Consider the following 23198-nt stretch of genomic DNA (forward strand, 5'->3'; position numbering starts at 1 on the left):
ATCGTGTTCGATAAATATATCAACAAAGTCTCAAGTAAATTGTTGTTAATAATAATAATAACATAAAGGACGAAACAATGAAACGTATCCATTGTGATAAGAGTTCCGAAAACAAAGCGAGCGTACGTTTAGTTAAAAACGATCACATTCAAAAAACCTTTAGGGCTGACCTCAGGTGACGTCTAGTGACTTAAAGTAAAATTTAAGTGGTAGCCCACTTTGCAGAATCCTTCTAAACTATTAAGAATAATAAGGATCGTATTCTATCTACCCAAAACCCTTCCCAAGAAGGCAAAGGCCCCTGTTTATAAATATACTATGAAGCTTTTTCTCCACGCTGCTCCAATAATATTAGATATTTAGGCCCTAATATCATCTCACAAATGTTTTCTTCAATGGTGCTAAATTAGATGTGAAAAAGTGATTTTGGAATTAAAATCCTTGTGTTCTGGAACCAAAAGATTCTCTTTTGTCTGTATCTCTAAGGCAGTTGTATTTATAATGTACGCCGTAGTAACGACTTTCATTTGTTTTTTTTTTAAGATCTGGAAGCAAAGGTATAAAACGCAAAGCTTAAAAAGTTGTTTAGGTTTTAGTGAAATTATGTTATTTACTCGACAGTAAGAAGGAAAGTTTATGAAATCGTGGAACGGATTCACATAACATTCAGGAATAATTATTTAAATATTCTAAAAATAAACATTATTATAGGGAATATTTTCGTGTAGTTTGAGTTTGTCGACAGGGTGACTGGATTTCTTTATTGAGCCTTCGGTTAAAACAAGCGTTACTTTTAGTGGTATATTGGTTTTAAGTACCTCATTACTAATAACAATTTTATGTCTAACTTTATTATTAATTAAGGCTCTTAAAATCTTATGGAGTTTCATCACACGAGAATTTAAAGTTATGGCGACACATAAAATTAACATTTGCCTCGAAGTTTCGGCAGCTTACAAAGATCGTATTAAGATAGCTTGTTCGATGTGTTCACTAAAATTAACAATATTATTTTATTCAAAATTAAATAAAAACTTTTCTATGACATAGGTATTATGATTGAATCGTTTTTATGTTCCTTTTTCAAAATTTAATCCAATCTGGTTGGGTAAGACCTTGCCCTCCGTGTGTAATTAATTACTTTTATTCAGTTAAATTCCAAGAATCTATGTTAACCATCTTTTTTCGCTATCGTTAGAAGCTTGCCTGCCAAAATCAATTCCGTGTCAACGGTATCAATCTTGGCGTTTCCGTTTCCGTATGAATACGAACAATGCAAACATTAAGTAAAAAAACCTCTCTAATGTATATTTTCAATGATCAAATTACTATTGTAATAGTAAATCTATATTAAACTTGAATATTTGAAATGAGCATCTAAAGTAATATTTCTCTTTATAATTTAAAAGACTTTGTTAATGCTGTTAAGAATATAATTTTTCATTAAAAATACTTGTATGAAATCTTATTTAAAAATAATTTGAAAAATTTTAAAACCAAGAATCCAATTAGACTAATTGCATTGAGACTCTCGGCCGTTTAAAATACCAAATTTCGATTTTAAAATAAATACCAATTCAATAATTCAGTCTACTAAAAAGTTTGTCTTTTTCCAATTATAAATGATAATACTTCAAAGAGGTGTTTCGATTCGAACCAGTATATATATATCGCATTTCTTTTTTCCAGGTGTCGCGGTAGCATCAAGCGTGTTCACTATAACAGCGATGTCAGTGGATCGTTATTTAGCCATCACCCAGTCACTTCGGCAGCCGTGGATGCCATCACGGCGAGGCGCTTGCAGTCTGCTGGCCGCATTGTGGCTTGTATCGTTGGCTATATTTGCGCCACTGCTGGCTGTCGCAGCAGTTGAGACGGTCATGGTACCTATGCTGTCTAGGACCAGGAATGGATCGGTGAGTGGATGACAAATTATAAAATTATACATTTCAGATAGAAACTATTTAGGTCAACTTTTTTGTTTTTTCAAGCATTTGACAAATGTTTTATCAATTGCAAATCTTGCAATGATTTCTTTATGTGTATAGAATCAAATGTTGTTTACACCTTTAATGACGTATCACTTAGAATGTTACCCACATCAGATATTCATTTCTTGTGATAAGTTGATGGTGTAACTTTTTCAATAAATAAATAAATACACCAACATTTTTGAAATGATTTATTGTGATAATTGTGAATTTATTTACTTGGCGGTAGGGCTTTGTGCAAGCCCGTTTGGTTAGGTACCACCCACTTATCAGATATTCTGCCAAATAATATTACTCTGCATTGTTGTGTTCCGGTTAGAAGGGTGAGTGAGCCAGTGTAATCACAGGCACAAGGGACATAACAACTTGGTTCCCAGGGTTGGTGGCGCATAGGTGGTGTAAGCAATGGTTAATATTTCTTACAGCGCCTTTGTCTATGGGCGGTGGTGACCACTTACCATCAGGTGGCCCATATGCTCGTCCGCCAACCAATGCCATAAAAAAAATGGAAATTTCTCATTGATTTTTTATCAAATGAAAAATCAAATTATCTAAGACGAAGTAAGTTCTATATAATTAAATTATATCCATTCATCTACCCTGAATAGAAGACTACTAAATAGAAGGTACTAGATAACCTAATATTTAACACTGCCAAGCGTTACGTTCCTTATTAATTTAATTACTTTCACGTAACATCACGCAGGTTATTAATATTTTATGACCCAAACAGTCGAAACCATATAAGCAATGTAAAAGCGCTTGGCAGTGAAGATAAATATTTAATTGGAAACTACTAATTGAGTTCTAGTCACAGATTTATGTATTAATAATTAACAAGCTGCCTTTAGTTATAGACTGAGATCCCTTTAAGCATCATCGTCGAAAACATGTCCACAAAATTATTATTAAGTTCCATTTATTTTAATATAACTAACAGACGCTCTTATTTTATTATATGTATATATGTCATAACCAAATCTCTTCATTCGTATTCGTGTCTAGTCAGAAACATTAGTTCTCTACGAAGTACGATCCAGTACTTCGTACGTTTGTTATTTCCTTATCCATAGGATTTAAGATAGGTCATTAGTGCCAGTTATTCCATTAAATTATCAACTGGAACCCAGTAATACAAGGTAGCTACATGATGGGATGCACACAGAAGAGCTAGAATCAAGTAATCATTTACAACCACTTATACCATTTTTATCAAATCTTTTGTAAAAAATACATTGGTAAAGAAGGCATATTATTCGATAGCAGATTATATAGATTATAAAAAAGCGTGGAGTTAATGCTTGTTGACTTCCAGGCAGGAGACATAACATACATATATAATTGTATTTAACTAACATTACTGTATTTTTAGATGTTGAAAAAGAGTAACTAAGTGAGTTTCTTGTCGGTTCTTCTCGGTAGATTCTACATTCCGAACCGGTGGTAGCTTTACTAAATATAGTTAAATGACGATTCAAAAGTGCTCATAAAAGCTTACTTGATTAAAGTATATTTTAATATAAATTAAAATATAAAAAAAAGATTCACAATTATTCCACAAATTAAGTATTTTAATGATGTTTACAATATGGGTTTTGTGATTGTATTAACGAATAACGATTTTGTTTGTACAATCGTATAAATATTATTACGAGTCTCGATTAAAATATGTCATTAAATACTATCAGATAATATACAATTTATGGAATTATTGTATCATTTCCATAATTAGTAAATTTTAATAACGATTGTATGACAAATGGATATTTTGTCGCAAAAACGGCGGTGAATTTACTTTCTTTTCTTAAATTCGTTTAGATAATGGGAACTGTTCTCAATCTCAGGGATAAAAGTTCTTCAAAGTTCCTGCCATTGTCAAGTGCAAAGCTGAACTATTTTATGAACCTGGATATCTGAACGTTTGAATCTGTAGTTCCTTACGCTGTTTCTTTGTTACCAGTACTCTGGTCATTGAAACAAATACTAGTTTCCTTGCAGGTACTGAGTTGTGTAGTTTCTTTGAATCTATTATGATAGATAGATAAAATATTTTTTCATCCTGAGTGCTGGAAAGATATATGAATATAAAGAAATATGTAATTTTTTACTGTAACTATTTCGATTAAGAATGTCATGCCTCCTGTATGACGAAATAATTATTACCGTCGACTTTTATAAATGGAATAGGTTGAAAAATAAATTTATTAAGAATGGTGCAATTAAAATATTGAACGATCTTAAACACTCGAGGTGGAAAAAATTTTAGGCTAAAGTTTTTATATTCAGCTTAAAAAATGTTGACGAGGATTAAAAGCTAATTCCGTTCTATTATATGACAAAGAATTAGGCGCTCTTGTTGAATTAATATTTTGAAAAGAAAATAAATTGTATTTACTATCAAGATAAAGCCTCGTAAGGTATAATTTTATACACACAGTATGAATAATATTTTATTTTTAATTTTATATTCAAATAGTAACAGTTTCTTGAGTTCTATAAAAATATAATATTAAAAGCTTTTAATATCGTAGCTTGAGTTAGTCCCTTAAATGGAGACACACACACACAAGTAATAAAAAGTAAGAATTGCTAAAGTCCTCGTACTAGTAGTATATACACAATATATACTTTTTGTATGTTACGTGTATTGTACTAACGGCTTTCGTGTCGTTAAGTCTTATTAATGAAAAGACTTGAGAACTAGGAATGATAGAAAGAGCGTCCGTTATAGTAAGTGAACGTAATCATTTGTTTCTTTCTCTTCGTTTATTTTACTTCCCTTTTTTATTGTTATAGGTTTGTGTGCGATATTATAGTCCTGTTACATTAGTCTGATATAAGTATATGGATTTTAAACCTTAGGTTACCGACTAATCAATCCAAATATTCTATATACAAGCACGTTTGAATCATTTTACAATATCAAATTAAAACTACCACTGGCTTGAAATTTTATGATTTTTTATTTGTAATTTATTCGACTTAAACTTCTAATTATACAGTACACAGAGTAATATAGTCAGTATTCCCTAAAATCTGTAATCTTATTTTGTATATAGTAAAGTAATATGCCTATCACGTTATTTTTCTGTTTATATGATAATTACTATACGACTGGACCAGCATAAGTTTATAATGAAAGTGTATACTATAATGTTTTTTTTTTTTTTATTAAACAATATGCGTTACATTGTAAGGCAGGCAAACTGGTAAATGATTGATCTGATGGTATTAGGCCCACACAGACATTGACACTAAAAATATTAAACATCTCTTAAATCACTTGAGACCTAAGATGTTAATTCAAGTGTTTGTTACACTGGGTTAACCTTAAAACTGAAACACGACAAATAACTATTACTGTTATTTTATTTGATTAAATGCTCTACCACTAAATATGTCAAGCTAATATCATAAACCAATAGGCGCGCACAATAAAATTGTGTCAATATACATTGGTCTGTCTGTACATCTGTCTAAATTAACCAGCCAATCCGAGCTACATCTTCTTAATTCCTTTTTCAGTCTGTTTCAATAATTATCAGTAAAATAAAGAAACGATCATTATCGTTTCATTTTCTGTTAGCCCTACTTGAGCAGATCAATCCATCTTCTCATTAGAGGCGTGGGATGATTTCCACTTCAGCTACTGGACCCTTTGTAACCCCAAGAGAAATATGCTTTGTATTAAAATATTTTAAAGAAAATCAAGTTTTATTCTCATTCAGTTCGCTGATGTGACATAAAATATTGTCTTTGTCCTTAGTCTTATTTAAAGCTGTATTAATATTCTCATATCACATTTAAATAATCACCTCATTTAGTTAGAAATATATTAAAGTAAATCTTAATGAATATTTATAATGTAGGCCTCTGTAAATATCGGATCGTTATAAGAGTTTGTTTATTATGTAAGCTTTAATATAATTATAATACTGAGTATTTTAAACACTACTGATCATTAAAATCTAGACGGAAAGGTAAGAATACGGAGACTTAAGCCACTTAATTTTTTAGAACTTTAGCGATTATTTTTTTCTAAATGTAACAGTATAAAAATTGAAATTTGAATGTCTTTTTATTCGATAAGTCTCTTAGTAGTAAGTTCTGACGATCTTATTTATAAAATTAAATGAAAAGTAAAAACATTATGGGTTTGACTATTTCGGCTATTGTTGAACGAAACAAGGTACGCGTAACTAGATAGGTATTAAGAATCTATACAATTATAAAGATTATTATGAATATAAATCTTTGTAGCCTTTTTTACAGGCTTTTATTTAACTTGCACTACTTTAACTACTTTAATATTTGGGTGAATATTTGGAACAGATTTAGAAGCAGATGTCTTTAACCGATTGAGCTGACTTGGTTAACTGCGTGACGTCATTCTAAATTCAACATGGCGGGTTACCCAAGATGGAAGACCAATTATTTTAAATGTAGTCCTAAAATATATATGCTATAATGCGTTTTTGGACTTTTTACTTTTAATTTATTAATAAGCAGCCTGTAAATTTCCCACTGCTGGGCTAAGGCCTCCTCTCCCTCTGAGGAGAAGGCTTGGAGCATATTCTACCACGCTGCTCCAATGCGGGTAGGTGGAATACAGATGTGGCAGAATTTTGTTGAAAAAAGACACATGCAGGTTTCCTCACGGTGTTATCCTTCACCGCCGAGGATGAGATGAACACAAATTAAGCACATGAAAATTCAGTGGTGCTTGCCTGGGTTTGTACCCGAAATTATCGGTAAAGATGCACGCGTTTTAACCACTGGGCCATCTCGGCTCTAAATTTAATAATAATCCGAAGTATTTGGAAAAGTTAAAGTTTATGAAGGAAGTGAAAAAAATGCGATTAAATTAATGTAAAATTTACACGTTATGTCAAAGTTAAAAATCAAAGACGCGTTTTTTTTATTGCAGTCATGACAAGGTATCGTCCGACTGAGCCTAATTTTACTTCGAAATAATCGAATCTGTGTATCTTAGACTTTTGGTAACAATAAATTGTGATCTAATTTCAGACAATAGACGACCGATAGTATTAGTAATACCTTGTTAATATTGCTAGTATTCTCTTAATAAACCCGGAAACCAATAAGATAATCTTCCTTTTGTACGAATGTGGTGCTGATTACACTAATGGTGAATGTTGTAATCCCTACAAGAAAGTATTCTTGTTTGTTGTATTTTCTATTTTCTAACAATGAAGATCGTTTACTAATTATGTAAATGCAAAAGTTACTCGGCCCAGTTTTTTGTCACCTCATCATGACTAACCGATTTTAGTGTTGTCATTTGTAATAGTAAGCCAGTAGAATTACGTTCAATCAATAGACATGAAACATTATTGACGCGCCTTGGGGGTAAGGCGGTTCGCATGCCGTGACGTCAGACGACATGATGCTCTCTCACTAGCATGTGACAGCATGTATATGCAGGGCGTATACTTTATTGTTATACAAAAACAATTTCAACCGTCTACCTATCATGGTTCATGAAATACAGTCTGATGACAGAAGAATGGATAGCGGAGTCTTAATAATAGTAGTAGTAGTCTTAGGGTCCCGTTTTACCCTTTGGTTACGGAATCCTAATAAAAACCATATATTAATTCTGCTAATTAAATTATGTTTTTATTACTTTCTACATATTTATTCATTACTTTTCTTAATTATAAATCTTAGTTCGCTCTGAGACAGCCACGTTTTTTATTTTATTAATGCCATTTGTCAGCCGAAGAAATTAAAAAAAACTGCGTAGTTTCCATGATCTCTTGGGCTATTTAACTCCATTTATTAGTTTTCGTCAAGGTATAAAATAAACAGCTTCCAGCTTTTTGAACACTTTTATATTAATATACAACACTACGAAAACGTATTTACTACCTACGTAGTGGTTAATATCCGTGTGGGTAATTTACCGCGGCACAATTCCCGTCTCGGTAATTTTATGACATTTCCGACATAAAGTGGAATTGAGCAATTTAGGCATTATATTTTAGCCAACAGTGAGCTAACACTTTCACTAGTAACTTGTTTTTGCTATAAATACGTCACTTTATATTCTACTAGCTGTACGTCCCGTTCTATCATACATGATTTTTTTCCTATTAGTAGTAGCGTGATGGTATATTCCACGATAAATAAGGTATCTAATACTGAAATAATTTCTCAAATCGGACCAGTCGTTCGTGAAATTAGCGCGTTCAAACAAACAAACTTTTCAGCTGCGTAACATTACTATAAATTAGTTTTGTATTTATTGATGTTAGGTTATTATTATTTAAACTATTTCAATTTTTTAATTACTATTGGACTCAATTAATATTACTTCGGGAATAAACACTCAACGAAATCATCCAACTAATAAATCATAAAATAATTTTGTCCATACAAAGCTTTTATTGAATAGTGTACGAGCTTTATGTATTAATAATAAAGTCTTATAATTATAATTCTGACCTTATTCATCGTTATAAATTAAATATACAGAGACGAGATGATTACAAAGCACTGAATGTATTTCATTTGGAGTTCGGTTGAACTCTGTGGGTTTATATTAAATGTACAAAGAAGACGAAGAAAAACACTCATGCTTAATGTACATCACGTAAACAGCTGTAAAGAAAAATACTGTTCTAAATCGGAACTACCGTGTATCGGAAACTTGGAGATTAATGTTTTTATATCCGACATTACATTACATAAGAGAGGGTAAAACTTTATCTCTAACCAATGAAAGATAAGTTTGGGTATGGTAAAATAATTTCTTGCTGTTATTTATTTTAAAGACTTCGCTTCCATGTAATATAAATATTATATACAACCTCTTTAGACATTTAATATTATTATCGACGCGTACTGGATTCTTCAGTATATAATCTTATTTTTTCAATTCTGTCATCAAAGGTTATCTTGACTTGATTGGTGAGTAAGACCGCCTTTAATCAGTAAGTTTAAGCTGATCTGTGTAATGTTAGTATTCGTGCGTTTCGCCCGCTTGTTAGGAGTCGTAGGTTTTAGATACAAGAAGTAGCGTATGTTCTTGGGGTTTAAGTTTTCTTCTTACCACAATTCATTAAACACAGTTAAATGACTTAGCGGCAAAACAGTAAAATATTAAAATAAAACAACTCACATCACATTAACTTCCATTATATTAAAACCACTCGATACATATATTACTTAGAACTTTAATAGCAAATCCGTCCTTCGTCCTCAGTTTTTCTCTTCCGTTAAAAATCCCGCGCTTCTCCGTGCCAGACAGTACCAGCTCAACACGCTACGAGACGGAAGTGACGGGAGTGCAACAACACGGTGTCGATAACCGAATCAATAATCATACTTCATATATGTTATTTCAATTTAAAAAAATCGTATTTAAAAGTCAAAGCAGTAGTAAATATTATTATTTCAATTATAAGTATATTTAAAAAATCATGATAAAATTCGTTAATTCAAGACGTGAACACTTAATACTTAAAATTCAGAACTTGGGTTTAAAAAAAATGTTCTCCTGATTTCAATAAAAAAGACGGAATGTATTTATTGTAATCTGTATTCCCTCAAATTTGATCGAAACGTGTTTAAAATACGACAAGCCATTTCCAGATAAAACTCCTGAAAGTCAAAATGAGAAAGTCAGAGGTCATTTTAAAGGCTTTTCTTAAGATTGACCTTTCCTTTCGTATAATTGAATCTTGCAAATTAACCATTTCCCTTTATCCTACGCATCGGAAATTTAACATGTTGGTTCAATTTTGATGAAAATGTATAATAATGACAACCATGACTCTACTCTAGGGACTGTAGGGACTCCTCGACAGTTAACAGTATAGACATATAATTTAGTATATATATATGACAATCTAATTCCATAACGGATAACAGTACAAATACGTAAGAAAGGTAATTTAATTATAATAGTTTTCATTTACGTTTAAACACGAAAACTTCTGTTTATTACAATGTATTCGAACTTGGTGGTACGGCTTTGTGCGAGCCCGTCTCGTTAGATGCCACCCACTCGCAATAACATCTTAATTCCCCAGGTTGGCGGTGCATTGCCAGTGTAAGGTATAATATTTCTCAGAAAGCCAACATCCATTAGGAGTGGACTATTTGTCTGTCCGCCTGAAATAAAAATGAAAACACGCTGTAACTTTTATTTTTAAAGAAATACAGTATATTACAAAATGTAATCATATCCATCCACAAGATCATTCTTATCGATGGATATTTATTGAATAAAACAAGTAAAATAAATATAATATTTTTTCTTTCAGTATAACATCAATATGGCACGAAGTAGTAACAATTCGTAGAACCAGAATGCTACGCCGTAGCACATTTATGTTGAATAGCGTAAGAAAAGTATTAATTTAAAAATATTGTGATTATTATTTTAATTGTAATTATTATTTATATTTTTTTTAATGGTAAACTTTGGTATTGGTTTATTATTTGATTGAGCTCTTAGTATGCCTATTACAATGTGTTTCTTTCTAGGAAAAAATATTAATAGTAAGAAATACTGTTGTACAGAGACTCTGAGAGGTCTAATAGTTTATTAGCCATATATTCTAGACAACTTGAACGAAAACTTTCCTCGCAATCAATCAATTATTACTCTGAAGTGTTTCTCAATCAAAGCCGATACAAAAATAGTTATTTGCTTGACTCATCCATTCTTACGATTAAAGTAAGAATGCCAATGCTCCCTCCTAGTATTAAACGTTTACAAGCACCTCCTTCCACTATACTAAATTCTATTTTTGATTTATTTTAAAACACAAATTAATTTAGTTAAAGCCGGATTTCAACAATTCTATTCAAATTAAATGAATTCAACTAATAATAATTTCTATACGTACAAATATTGAAATATAATCAATTAAAATAAATATAATAATGTCACAATAAATTATGTAATATCTCAATAAAAAATATTCACTAAGCTTTTGCTTCGGCTTACCTCAATTGGTAACTGTAATAAATTCTCATACAATAAATTCTTTGAAAAATATTTTTTTATAATTAAAAGATTTAACAACTAAGATTCCATAAATAAATATAAATCTTAGTATCTCAACTCTACAGATAAAACTAATTGCAACCAAAAAACTTATCTTTTGCGTTCATCGTTCATCTAACGTAGAACGATTTGATGTAATAAAATGTTCGCTCAACAAGATTTCTTGAAACCTTTTCACTGTAAAATAACTATTGTTGAGTGAAGCAGCTTCCATTGTGAGAGCAACAAGTAAAATAACTCTGCCAGTTGTCATCTAAAGAAGTTTTAGTTATTTTATTTTACTCGACTGTGGCACATCTTATGAAGCAAATGCCCTTGTATAACTTTGGTCATTGGTCGAAATTTGACCACCATTAATTGCTAACAAAAATCTTATTGATTCGAAAGATAGAAAAATATTGGCTCGATATCTTGTCATTATTACAATAAAAAATACAAATGTAATTTGTTTTTTTTTACTTTTCTAACATTTGTTGCCATTGGTAGTATGATCGTAAACCATGAATGTTTCACATTAAATATATGTGTGTTTGTGTAACGAATGATAGTGTGTGTTATGTTTTCAATTCAATGTATATTAAATAAAAATATTAGCTTAACACTCCTTCCCTATATAAACAGTTCCAAACATCATACCCTTCCTCATTTTAATACAATACAACTTAAAATATCAATTATTTTATTTTTCCATTAAAACTCAACCCACTTCCTCTCTCACCTCCCCTTACCTCAAAGTCTCACTACACTTACTGTGCTTTTTTGCCTAACTTCACAAAAACACCGTTACAATAATATGGTAGACTCCTATGGAGTGTCTTTATTAAAATATAATAAAGGATTTTGTTACTCCGACTATTAAATTTAGGTCAAAACGAATTAGAAACTATGACTGTAATAATTATAAATAATTTGGAATATTGTTTTAATGTATTGTATTAATTTCTATTTGATGCATATAGGTATGTCTTGAGTCGTTTTATGGACGATTTATTCAATATGAAATGAAAAATCAAAAATATTTTAACCTTTTAATATTAAGCATATTTTTGAAGAGTTAGGTTACTTATGTACATAATATTGTGTTATTTTACAATATTAAAGTTTATATTCAACGTGAAAACTAAACTACAAAATAAAAAAAAGTGTGCACTTTCTCAGTTCAACGAACAGAGAGGGATTCAACGAGGCAAGATGACCGCACATGACAACTACAGGAATCACTGCAATGTTCTTAATTTATAGCGATTACTTTTTACTATTAACATTTTTCAGTTGAATATATAAACTCATATATTATTATATAAAAGTTTATATTCCTATATGTAAGCACAATGAACCGCAGCGGCCCAGTTGCTAGAACACGTGAATCTGAATCAATGATTGCGTGTTTACACTTGGGAAAGTAGTACTGAATTTCCATGCTCCTAATTAGTTTTTATAATTTATCTATTGTTCAGAAGGAAATAAACTATCATTTTTACATTACATTACATTGACCCAATAGATTTCCAACTGCTGGGCTTAGGTCTCCTCTCCTTGGAGAAGGTTTGGAGCATATTCCACCACGCTGCTCCAATGCGGGTTGGTGGAATACACATGTGGCAGAATTTCGTTGAAATTAGACACATGCAGGTTTCCTCACTATTTTTTCCTTCACCGTCGAGCACGAGATGAATTTTAAACACAAATTAAGCACATGAAGATCCAGTGGTGCTTGCTTGGGTTTGAACCCGAAGTCATCGGTTAAGGTGCACGCGTTCTAACCACTGGGCCATCTCGGCTCAGGCATGAAACTATCATAATGCTTTATTTCACCGCTAAGCACGAGATGACTTATTAACGTAATTTGACCATGAAAATTCATCATTCATCAAATTAACTATGACAATTATTATTGCAATATGTAAAATAATGTAATGATACAATTATTAATACTGACGCGATTTTAAAATTTGCAATATTTGGTGTACGAATACTAATGATTATTAGGCGGAGAGTGAATATGTTTGAATGTGTTTATTTCTAAAATTACTTGACTGTTTTAAAAGAATATTAAAAGTTATATTTAAACTTTACATTTACCGACTCTCAGGTGCGGAATACTTTTGTAAACACCATCTAAGGTTGAATGTACAACGTAATACTGAGATTGATTCTACTGAGTTTTTTTCTCCGGTTGTTCGAAGGTGTGGTTATTTTCTTTTCCGAAGTGTAACGGATGGATCTATATTGAAGAAAGGATTATGAGTTGTGTATGAAACAGGTTTTTGCAAAATCAATGCCAAAATCATGTATTATTAAAGAGAATAAAATCTAGCAAAATAACATATTTTTTTTCATATATTAGTTTTTATAAGTACTAACAAAAATAAACGAGAAAAGTATATGAAAAAAAAAACTTGCAGGATTGAAAACTAGTATCTACGGGGCAAATACATTATTAAGGTTGTGTCATACCGATTTATAAAGAGCTATAAATATATTACAGCTATGTGTCGCATTAGTTTTACTTTAATTTTCTAACGGAAATAATATATTATAATATAGCAATTTTTTTTTTTGCGTTTGCAATTGTTGTTTTTTTTTGAGTAAATAGTTTTAAAAGATGATCCGACTCGAAGGACCGATGATGATATTATGCCATCGGAGCATATTAATTTTTAAAATGAAAATAAATTTGATTGTTCTTAGGCGAAAAAGCGAAAAAGTTTGTGTAATATATTTAATATTATAATTTATGGTATTAAAAACAGCAAATTGTAAAATATTTGATGCTATATTTTGGAATTTAACGCAGTGTCGAATTTCATATATAGAAACCCTTTTGATATATTAAGTTAAAGATAATATATGAGGTAGCATTTTTAAGTTTATATGGTTAAATATATAACATTTTTTAAATATAATTAAATAGTAAAGCTGAGAGAAAAATCAAAGAGTCGTTTCTACTCTTGATGCAAATTTAAGGCTTTAAGGTAAGGTACGAAATATTAGTAATTCTGTTAAAATTATACAAATACAAAGAATTACTCGACTGTCCAATTTATACTTAAGAAATGCATACATAAAAATATTTATTAATAATGATTTGTTTAAAAACTGTTTTAATATCGCACATCACTGCTTTTGCTCAGACATCAGTGTAGCATGACCGTTAGTCGTCGGGGTCACACGTGGTTATGTGATGGACATGAATAACGTCCCTTTACCACACGTTGTATTTTAAAAGTATTCCATTTATCGAGCTCTATTTAAAAGTAACCTATACAATAATGTGTTCTATCATAGCTCTGTGTAACTATATAAACATATGTATGTATAAAGACACAAGTAAATATATACTGTACGAAAAAAAAAAAGTTTTTTAAAATATTGAAGTACGACATACGGTGATAATATCGTCTATTAGAATAGGATACTTTTACTTATCGATCGAGATGTACAGAAATATTCGTTTCAAATTAAAAAACTCAATTGATGATAATAGAAATTATCATTTTGTTGTTCTTTTTGTTTTGTCTGTTTATATTCCGCTCATAAATTGACCAAAATTTATTTCCATATGAAGTATTTAGATTGAGATGAAATCGAGGACTTAAATATTTATATTTTTAATAGGTAGGCAAAAAAACCACAACTCCTAGGAGTTAAGATGTTATGTTTCTCGTGCCTGTAGTTATTGACTAACTCATCCTTCAAGCCGGACTAGAAGAATACTAAGTGTTGCTGTTTGGTGGAGAAATATTTGAAGTTTATGTGGTACCTACTCAGCTGCACAAAATCTTACTAGCAAATATAAATTATGAAATTATATAAATATTATTATAGGGATGGTTTGTTTTGTTATCATGAAGAATAAGTTTTATCTAGAATAAAATAAATATTCATTTAATATAGCCGTTATAAATACTTGAACTGTCACTAACAATTCCTACCTATTGTATTGAAAAATCTTTCATCAACGTAAAAAGAACTGAATGGATGTTAATATTATTGTTTTCAATAAAAAATATTTACAATTAATCTCCTATTGTTTAGTTTATTTCATCGTTCAAAAAGATATATTTTGAAATAGAATCAACGTGGTATTGTTCGCTTCGATTTGTTATACCTACACAACTTCATAATTCATTATTTTCGTAAAAATAATCATACGAGTATGTACTGTTATACCCTGTTTAAGTTAGCTTGATCTTTTTGACAGACAGGCTAGTGATGGGAAACAGAAAATATAACATATATAACAGTCGATGAAACGATGAAATGCTTAATTCAAATTAGAATTCATTTTTTTTTAACTTATTTTTCTAAAACGAGTTTTAGTAGATACCAGCTAAAGAAACCCCAACCACTAGCCAAAGAGACCCCAACCAAAAGCAACCCCGTTGGTAACAATAGCTTAACAATGATCTTTAATAAGGATTTTTGTAATCGATATTTGTAGCAGTTGCTGTCTGTTATTCATAATTGTTTATAATACAATTTGCGACAAGGTTGGGAACTAAGATGTCATGTTTTTTGTGCTTTCAGTTGTACTGTCTATCTAATATGTTAGATTCATTCGGAAATATTTTTTACTAGGCAGGACTAGCAAATGGTTAGTTCCCAAGGTTGATGTCGAATTAGTGATGTAAGGAATGGTTAATATTTCTGACAGCGCCAATGTCTATGGGCGATGGTGACCGCTTACCATCAGGGGCCCATTTGCGCGTCCTTCTACTTACATCATAAAAAATAGAAGTCAATGCTGTAAACATTTTCATATTTGCAATGTCAATAATTTAAGCCAAAGTTTTAAGAAGTATTCTTCAAGAATATTTTATACGTCTTTAGCGTTTTCTGTTACCTCTTAAACTACTAGACTAATAAGAAAAACATAAAAAATAATGGACCGTAGCTCGAATTTCAGTTCTCGACTTGAGGATACGATACAAGTGAATTTATTAGCTTTACTGACATTTACCAGCAATAAATATAAAGCTAAAATTTATCGTTTGCTTCTAGATGTGGGTTGAGAGCAGTATCGAGTTCTGTACGGAGAAGTGGCCAGACTCGATAAGAAAGGAGCTGTTCGGTGCATTCAGCTTTATACTTGTCTACGCGGTGCCTGGTGAGTATTTTATTTTTTTTAATTTCAATAATGTAAGAACAGTAACCGCCTGTATATTTCCTACAGCTGGACAAAGTCCTCCTCTCGCATTGAGGAGAAGGTTTGGAGCATATTTCACCACGTTGCTTCAATGCGGGTTAGCGGATACACATGTTCGTTGAAATTATACACATGCAAGTTTCCTCACTACACTTTCCTTCCCGAACACGAGAAGAATTATAAACACGAACTAAGTACATGAAAATTCAGTGCCTGCGTTTGAACCCGCAATTATCGGTTAAGATACACGCGTCCTAACCACGGGGCCATAAATAATGTTACAATCTTGCTATGATAACATTAACACATTTATATTCTACAATCAGTTTCATGGACTTATGACTAAGTATATAAAATAAGATAATCAGCAAACAAGGATCTGATCTGTAATATTCTTTCAATTAATTATTTAGTGGTGTACCACGAGTTTAAGGTTTGTTTAGGATATCGGTTATAAAACTTTACAGTCGTCTCAATCACGACGCTCCTATACGTGTTGGTACACATGTGGTTGATATTTATTTGACTTTGACTTATCCTGGTTTCGTCACAATGTTTGTCTTTACTAATTAGCCAAAGATCGAAGCCGAAGATCATATTTATTTAATTAGATTTTATTGTACAAAAACTTATGAGGAACTCATGAGTATAATGGAATAAATAAAATTATAAAAAAATTGAATGTGCTATTCTTGGTCGTAAACCGATTTATTATATTGTAGCTGTCTTGAGCTATCTTTAGATAATATGCCTGCAATCAATCAACTTTTTAGGCGTCTAGCCTTAATATAGAAAATAAACGACGTCGCAGCCTCTAGTTTTTATTCTATTATTCAGACAATTTAGGTAGGAAATTAATAACTACACAGTATACAAGTTACAACAAAGTCGCTTCCCGCTGTCTGTCTGGCCCTATGTATGCTTAGATCTTTAAAATTACGTAACGGATTTTGATGCGGTTTTTTTAAAAAAATAGAGTGATTCAATATAGAATAGAAATACTGACAATTTTAGAGGTTTCTAATGTGATGTCGTAAATAAACATATTTTTAGCTCTTTCCTTTCAAACGCTGGCTGAACCCTACGAGATAGTTCAACATAATGTACTACAGTATTGTATATCTTAAAACGGTCTTCAAAAAAAGTCCACGATGGTATATGTTTATCTCATAGGGATCACCCACAATAACAATTTATTATCCTTTTTTTTTTTACGAGAAATAATATCTTATTTACAAAGCGATGTTAAGCAATACAGCATTAATTCTTATCCAAATAAGTACTTTGAAGCTGTGAGCGATGTATATAAAAGCGTTCTGTTGTATACTTAGTATCAGCATTGCATCCGTACGAAGCCGAGGCGAGTCACTAGTAATTAATATTTTTTGAATAATTGTCTATTTTTAAAAGGTCTTAACATATATTAATTGTACTTAATAATATCATAATGCAAGAGTGAATTTTCGTATTAATTTCCTGTCACCTTGCAAAAAGGTTTCCATAAAAGAACGCGTCCACATTATCGGATGCGATATTGATTTCGTTAATAAATATCCAGTAACGATAATGTCGGGTGACAGTTACACACTCTCGTTATGTCTTACTTTGCGAAAATGTGAAATTCTTCAAAGTCAATGATAATATTCAGTTTAACTGATTACCTAATTTGGTAATAATATATTGAAGATAATCGTTGACTTTGAATGCATGAAACGTGAAGTTTCGTTCAAGAAAATCTTATATTTAACATACCTACGAAAATTGGCGGAAAAGACTAACTACTGAGTAACTTTTCGGTACTTCGGTAGAATTTACTTTCCAAACCAGATGTAACTTTAGATTTTTTAAGGAAAACCATACCAATAATTTATGTAAAGTCATCAAAATTTATATGCCTGAATAACGAGTTTAGTTTACATCAATATTTAAATTATTATTAATGTTATCTTTTCAGGTTGCATAGTAGTAGTCTCGTATTCGCTGATGGGCAGACGTTTATGCTCAGTGCTACCCCCCTTCGACCAGACCGAGGGCAGCGCAAACAGTCAACAGGTAAAGTTATAATTAAATGTAGCTTTTCTTATATAGGTGGACGTGCAAATAGGCCACCTCATAGTAAGTGGTCACCACCGCCCTTAAATAATGGTGCTTTAAGAAATATTAACCATACTTTACATCGCCGATACTCCACCAACCTTGTTAACTAAGATGTTATGTCTTGTGCCTGTTGTTACACTGGCTCATTCACCCTTCAAAGCGGTACACAACAATAAAGCTATTTAGCATTAGCAGCCCGTAAATGTCCCACTGCTGGGATAAAGGCCTCCTCTCCCTTTGAGGAGAAGGTTTGGAGCATATTCCACCACGCTGCTCCAATGCGGGTTGGTGGGATACACATGTGCCAGAATTTCGTTGAAATTAGTCACATGATGGTTTCCTCACGATGTTTTCCTTCACCGCCGAGCACGAGATGAATTATAAACCCGTTATTAATTTAGAGTCCAATGGCTGATGGATTTGTTGGCAGGGCTTTGTGCAAGCCCGTCTCGATAGATACTCCTCCTCGTATTATATTCTACTGCTAAACTGAAATAATTAATATTGTTGTGTTCCGGTTTGAAGGATGAGTGAGCTAATGTAATTGCAGGCACAGTTTATATAACATCCCATGTCTAGAGGCGTATTGTTAATATGAGGAATAATCGTGAGCAATTTTCTTACAGCGTCAATGTTTATGGGCGAGTTTAGAAGTAAAAAGTGTGAATAAGCAGTATTCAAATTCAAGTCCATACATATGAAATTAGCGTTTTATCGTACTGACCACTTTAATCTGAAAAATCTCCTCTTTGGTTGATAATTCCAAATTCGAATTTATAAATTTATTAAGCTGAACAAAACAAAACAGTCATTCATTGGTTTTTTTTTTCTCATTATTATTAGATAATTAAAGATATATAAAGCTAAAATTGGAATGTCTGCTACATCCATCGTACTCCTCGGACCTTGCTCCAACAGATTACCATTTTTTTCCGGAATTTCGACAACTCCGAAAAAAATTCAACTCCGATGCCGCAGTCCAAACCGTCTTCAAAGAGTTTATTAATTCTTATCCCTATATGAGATGGCAAAAGTTCATACATAACACCGGTGCATACTTTGATTAATTAAATTTATTTGACAAAAAAAAATTGACGTTATATTCCTTCCGTACAAAACGCCAATTTCATATTCATTTGTGGTTACTAAGATAGTCTTATAATGACAATTACAGTTACGTTGGCACACACACATCTGTACAATGTTCAAAATTCATATTATTTATGCAGAATAAATATTTATTTAACTTACCTACAGTTTTTGAAACGCTTGTCAAATATTTTAAATAATCGGAACGATCATTGCTTGTTAGCAGCAATGACGTAAGAGGCGTCTAATGAGCGGTCAGATTAATTAATTTGCAAATTGTTTATTTGAATTTGTCTGCTTTTCGGCAACTGGAGGTTAAACTTTGATTATTGATTTGACTCCTTGTTTGATGATTTCCTTGTTTTTAAAAGATAGTTTATCGTGTTAAGCGAAAATAAACTGTTTAGTATTTTTTATCGATTTCAAAAGCAAAAAATTTAGGCATTAGGCATTTACTTGATAAAATATCTTTTAATCAAGTTGACCCTAGAAGTCAACTCAAATTAATTATATTTTGATGTATTGATTTTATAAAAATATCAGAATGTTATTAATTTTATGAAATTGAAAAAAAATATGACTTCATTATAACATTTTTACTTTAGAAAAACAGCGAGACTGTCCGTCCCCTTGTATTGACGAATGCCATTAAGATGCAAATTTGTGTATATTTTTCTGAAATATCACCCTTTTGTCATAATTTATTTGAAAAGGTGAATAAACAGCTAATCGTATATTTATACACTGAGGCTGATAACAGTAAATACTAACTCTGTTTTGTTATATAAATCTGAAATATAAGAAAATACTCTCTATTTAATATATATTATTATTTGACTCATTGAGATGTACAAATATGTGTAGTTTATTATTATTGGAGTTATACTTCATATAAAAAAAAATGTGAACGAATTTTTGTCGTTAAACGTACAACTTCATACTTTATCTTATGATATAAAGTTTTTTTATTACAAACTTAAACGGTGATTTTTGAATTAGTGTTATAATAGTGGAAAAAAAACCAAGAACTTACTTTTATATTAATAATAATCATTATTATTTTATTATTAATAATCATCATCAAACAATCAATCATCTAGTAGATTTTTTTTATTGTTATTAAACAAAAAATATTTTAGGTTATTTACCAAAGAACTTCTTACAGGTATACATATTAAGCTCAAGAACCTCTTCATTTTCAAAATAAATGATATTATACCGTTGGTTTTATTCTCTCTACTTTTTAAATGGCTTGCACTTGACCGTTCTTAACAAAATTTGTCTGAGATATCAATCTTCAAAGCGATTAAAGCGAAGTATACGCAATAATTTTATGTTAAGATGTGTTATTTAGCTTTTGCTTAAATATAAATAATACATAGAGCAACTATGTTTCGAAAGTTTTTATTTATTTAATAAGAGAAGATAAAATCTTTGTTTTTGCCACCAATATTGGGAATCAAGAGTTTATTTAAATAGGTATTATGTCACACAGGTTTTTCCATCCGTATTGAGTTTTATTTCATTATTTGAGTTTTAAAAAAGGCTTGATTTATCAACGTAATGGCTTGACAGATATTTGAGATCCAGGTTTCATCGCTCATTCAACCTTTAGAGGAGCAGCACGGTGGAATAAGCTCCTTGTATATTTTTGACTTGAAAAAATTTTTCCTAACAGTTTTTCATTCAGATGCTAAAACAGTAATTTTAAATTAAATAATATCAATTTAAAATTTAACATTTTTAATAACACAGCAAGTTACATACATGTCCTAATAGGCCAGTCAATAAAATAGACATTCTTTTTTGTTAACAACTAATTTTGCACTAAACAAAAAAGGTTGAAATTTTAATACAAGGCAAGTTATAATTATTTATACTTTCTGTTATTGTTATTTTGACGTCCCAAACCACATATCAAAAAATCATAATGATACTAATTACTTGACCTTCGCGGGCTTTATTGACTGGCCTATAAGTCATATAGAATTACCCTTTAAAGTAACAAAACGCTGAGCACGATGAGAAACAAGATATTAATTGATATAAGACTAGCTGTGCCCACGATCGTGCCTATGTGCGATTTAGTTCATGACTATGCGAGTTCATACATCGTAGGCGGATAATGCGTCTCGGTAGCGTTATTTATTCTGTCTTGCTTTACACTGAGTTACTTACGAAACTACATTTCGAATCGATGGTAGAACGTTTAGATCTGTAAAATAATGATTCAAAAGTGCTTGTAAAAGCCTACTTGAATAAAGTATATTTTGATTTTGATTTATATATTATCTGTACACTGACGAAGATAAACCTTTCGGACGCTCTCGCTTGCGAAAAGTCTCGCGCGCGTAACGTGACTAATGTAAGAATGAAGACAAAAAAAAAATACATATTAGGTAATTTAACGCGTAGGCGCGCGCCCTCGTGAGTGAACGGATCTAGATTTCAGACTGAAATCTTATTATTACTGAAATAAATGGGCAATGTTAAATCCGAATAAAGTGGCTTTCTCGTTAACGAATAATTTAAATCTGTTCTGCGAAGTATCAGAGTTTATGGATTACAAACAAACAAATCTTGCCTCTTTATTGTATTAGTTTTGCAATTGTACCACCTAATGATAAGTGGTCACCACCGCACCTAGACGTTGACGCTGTTAAAACCATGTTTTACATCGACAATGCGCCACCGAACTTGGGAACTAAGATATTACGTCCGTTATACTGGATCACCAACGCTTAAAACTATGACTCAATAATATTATGTATTGCTGATTGGCGGTTGAATAAGTGATGAGTAGGTGGTACCTAACTAGATGGTCTTGCAAAAAGCCCTGCCACCGAGGAAATATTTTATACAGTTATTTGCTTTATGAAATATGTTAAAATTATTGGTAAAAAGTAATATTAAAAGCGGACGTACAGTTCAAAATGGCTCAGTAACTGACATTCGACAGGAAAGTTCAGCCGAATTTTATATATCAACAGCACTATATAAATGTAATGTATTTTTTTTACTGTAGCTATCCATAAATTTATTTAAAAGATAATTAAATGGATCCGTTCATTGTTACATTGCAAGGCTTTGATGCACTGAGCTTCATCTGTTAGTGACAATCAATTAGTCGTACAATACAAATAGGTATCCATTTAAAATATAAAACCAACTTCAGACCACTGATGAATTACATAATTGCTAATGGTTTTATTTAACAAAATAAATTTAAACTGGAAACGCACACGGAGAGAGACGATCGAAAGGAGTTTAAGAGCGGAAGCTCTTTATGTACTTTCCGAGGCACGAGAGGAAAAAACCTGTCAACTTCCTGTCAACTTCGGGCCACTATTATGAATTTCTCGACGAAATAATAACTTTTTTAACGGGGTGACTTAGGGTTTGGACCCAGTACCTTATCTACAGCCTTATATGCTGGCTACTAGAACATAGGAGCAGTGGGCGAAAATGAATCTAGCCAGAATATGGCTGCGTCACACCCAAATGTTGGAATTCAGACAGATCGAACAGCTTTTTTATAAACTGAGTCACCTTTAATCAATACTATATGTGTTGTTATATTATGCTGCTATTCAAAAAAATGTATACTTGAGAGATTCATATTTACTGAGTTTAGGAATAAATTTTAGATATTACGTTGAATCGTGTGTGCGTTATAAGAACCGCCAAATTTATTCCCCTGGAAATGTTTTGGAACAACCTGTTTGTTGCTACTTCAAATTTTACATATGTTAGGGTATTTTTCTGGTTCACGAAATACGAAGTAACCGACATAAATAAACTTTATGGTATAAAAACTTTTGTATATTTTTAA

At 31.4% G+C, this 23198-nt stretch overlaps 1 protein-coding gene across 1 annotated transcript in view; it reads left to right on the forward strand.

Moving 5' to 3' along the window:
* Positions 1-23198, forward strand: part of LOC125064209 (QRFP-like peptide receptor) — a 128295-nt gene that overhangs the window by 100975 nt on the left and 4122 nt on the right. The window contains exons 3-5 of the mRNA XM_047671148.1: positions 1690-1916; positions 16036-16141; positions 18135-18232. Coding sequence (XP_047527104.1) covers positions 1690-1916; positions 16036-16141; positions 18135-18232 — 431 coding nt within the window. The remainder of the gene's footprint in view (positions 1-1689; positions 1917-16035; positions 16142-18134; positions 18233-23198) is intronic.

Source organism: Vanessa atalanta, chromosome 5 (assembly GCF_905147765.1).
Source record: "Vanessa atalanta chromosome 5, ilVanAtal1.2, whole genome shotgun sequence".
NCBI classification, from domain to species: domain Eukaryota; kingdom Metazoa; phylum Arthropoda; class Insecta; order Lepidoptera; family Nymphalidae; genus Vanessa; species Vanessa atalanta.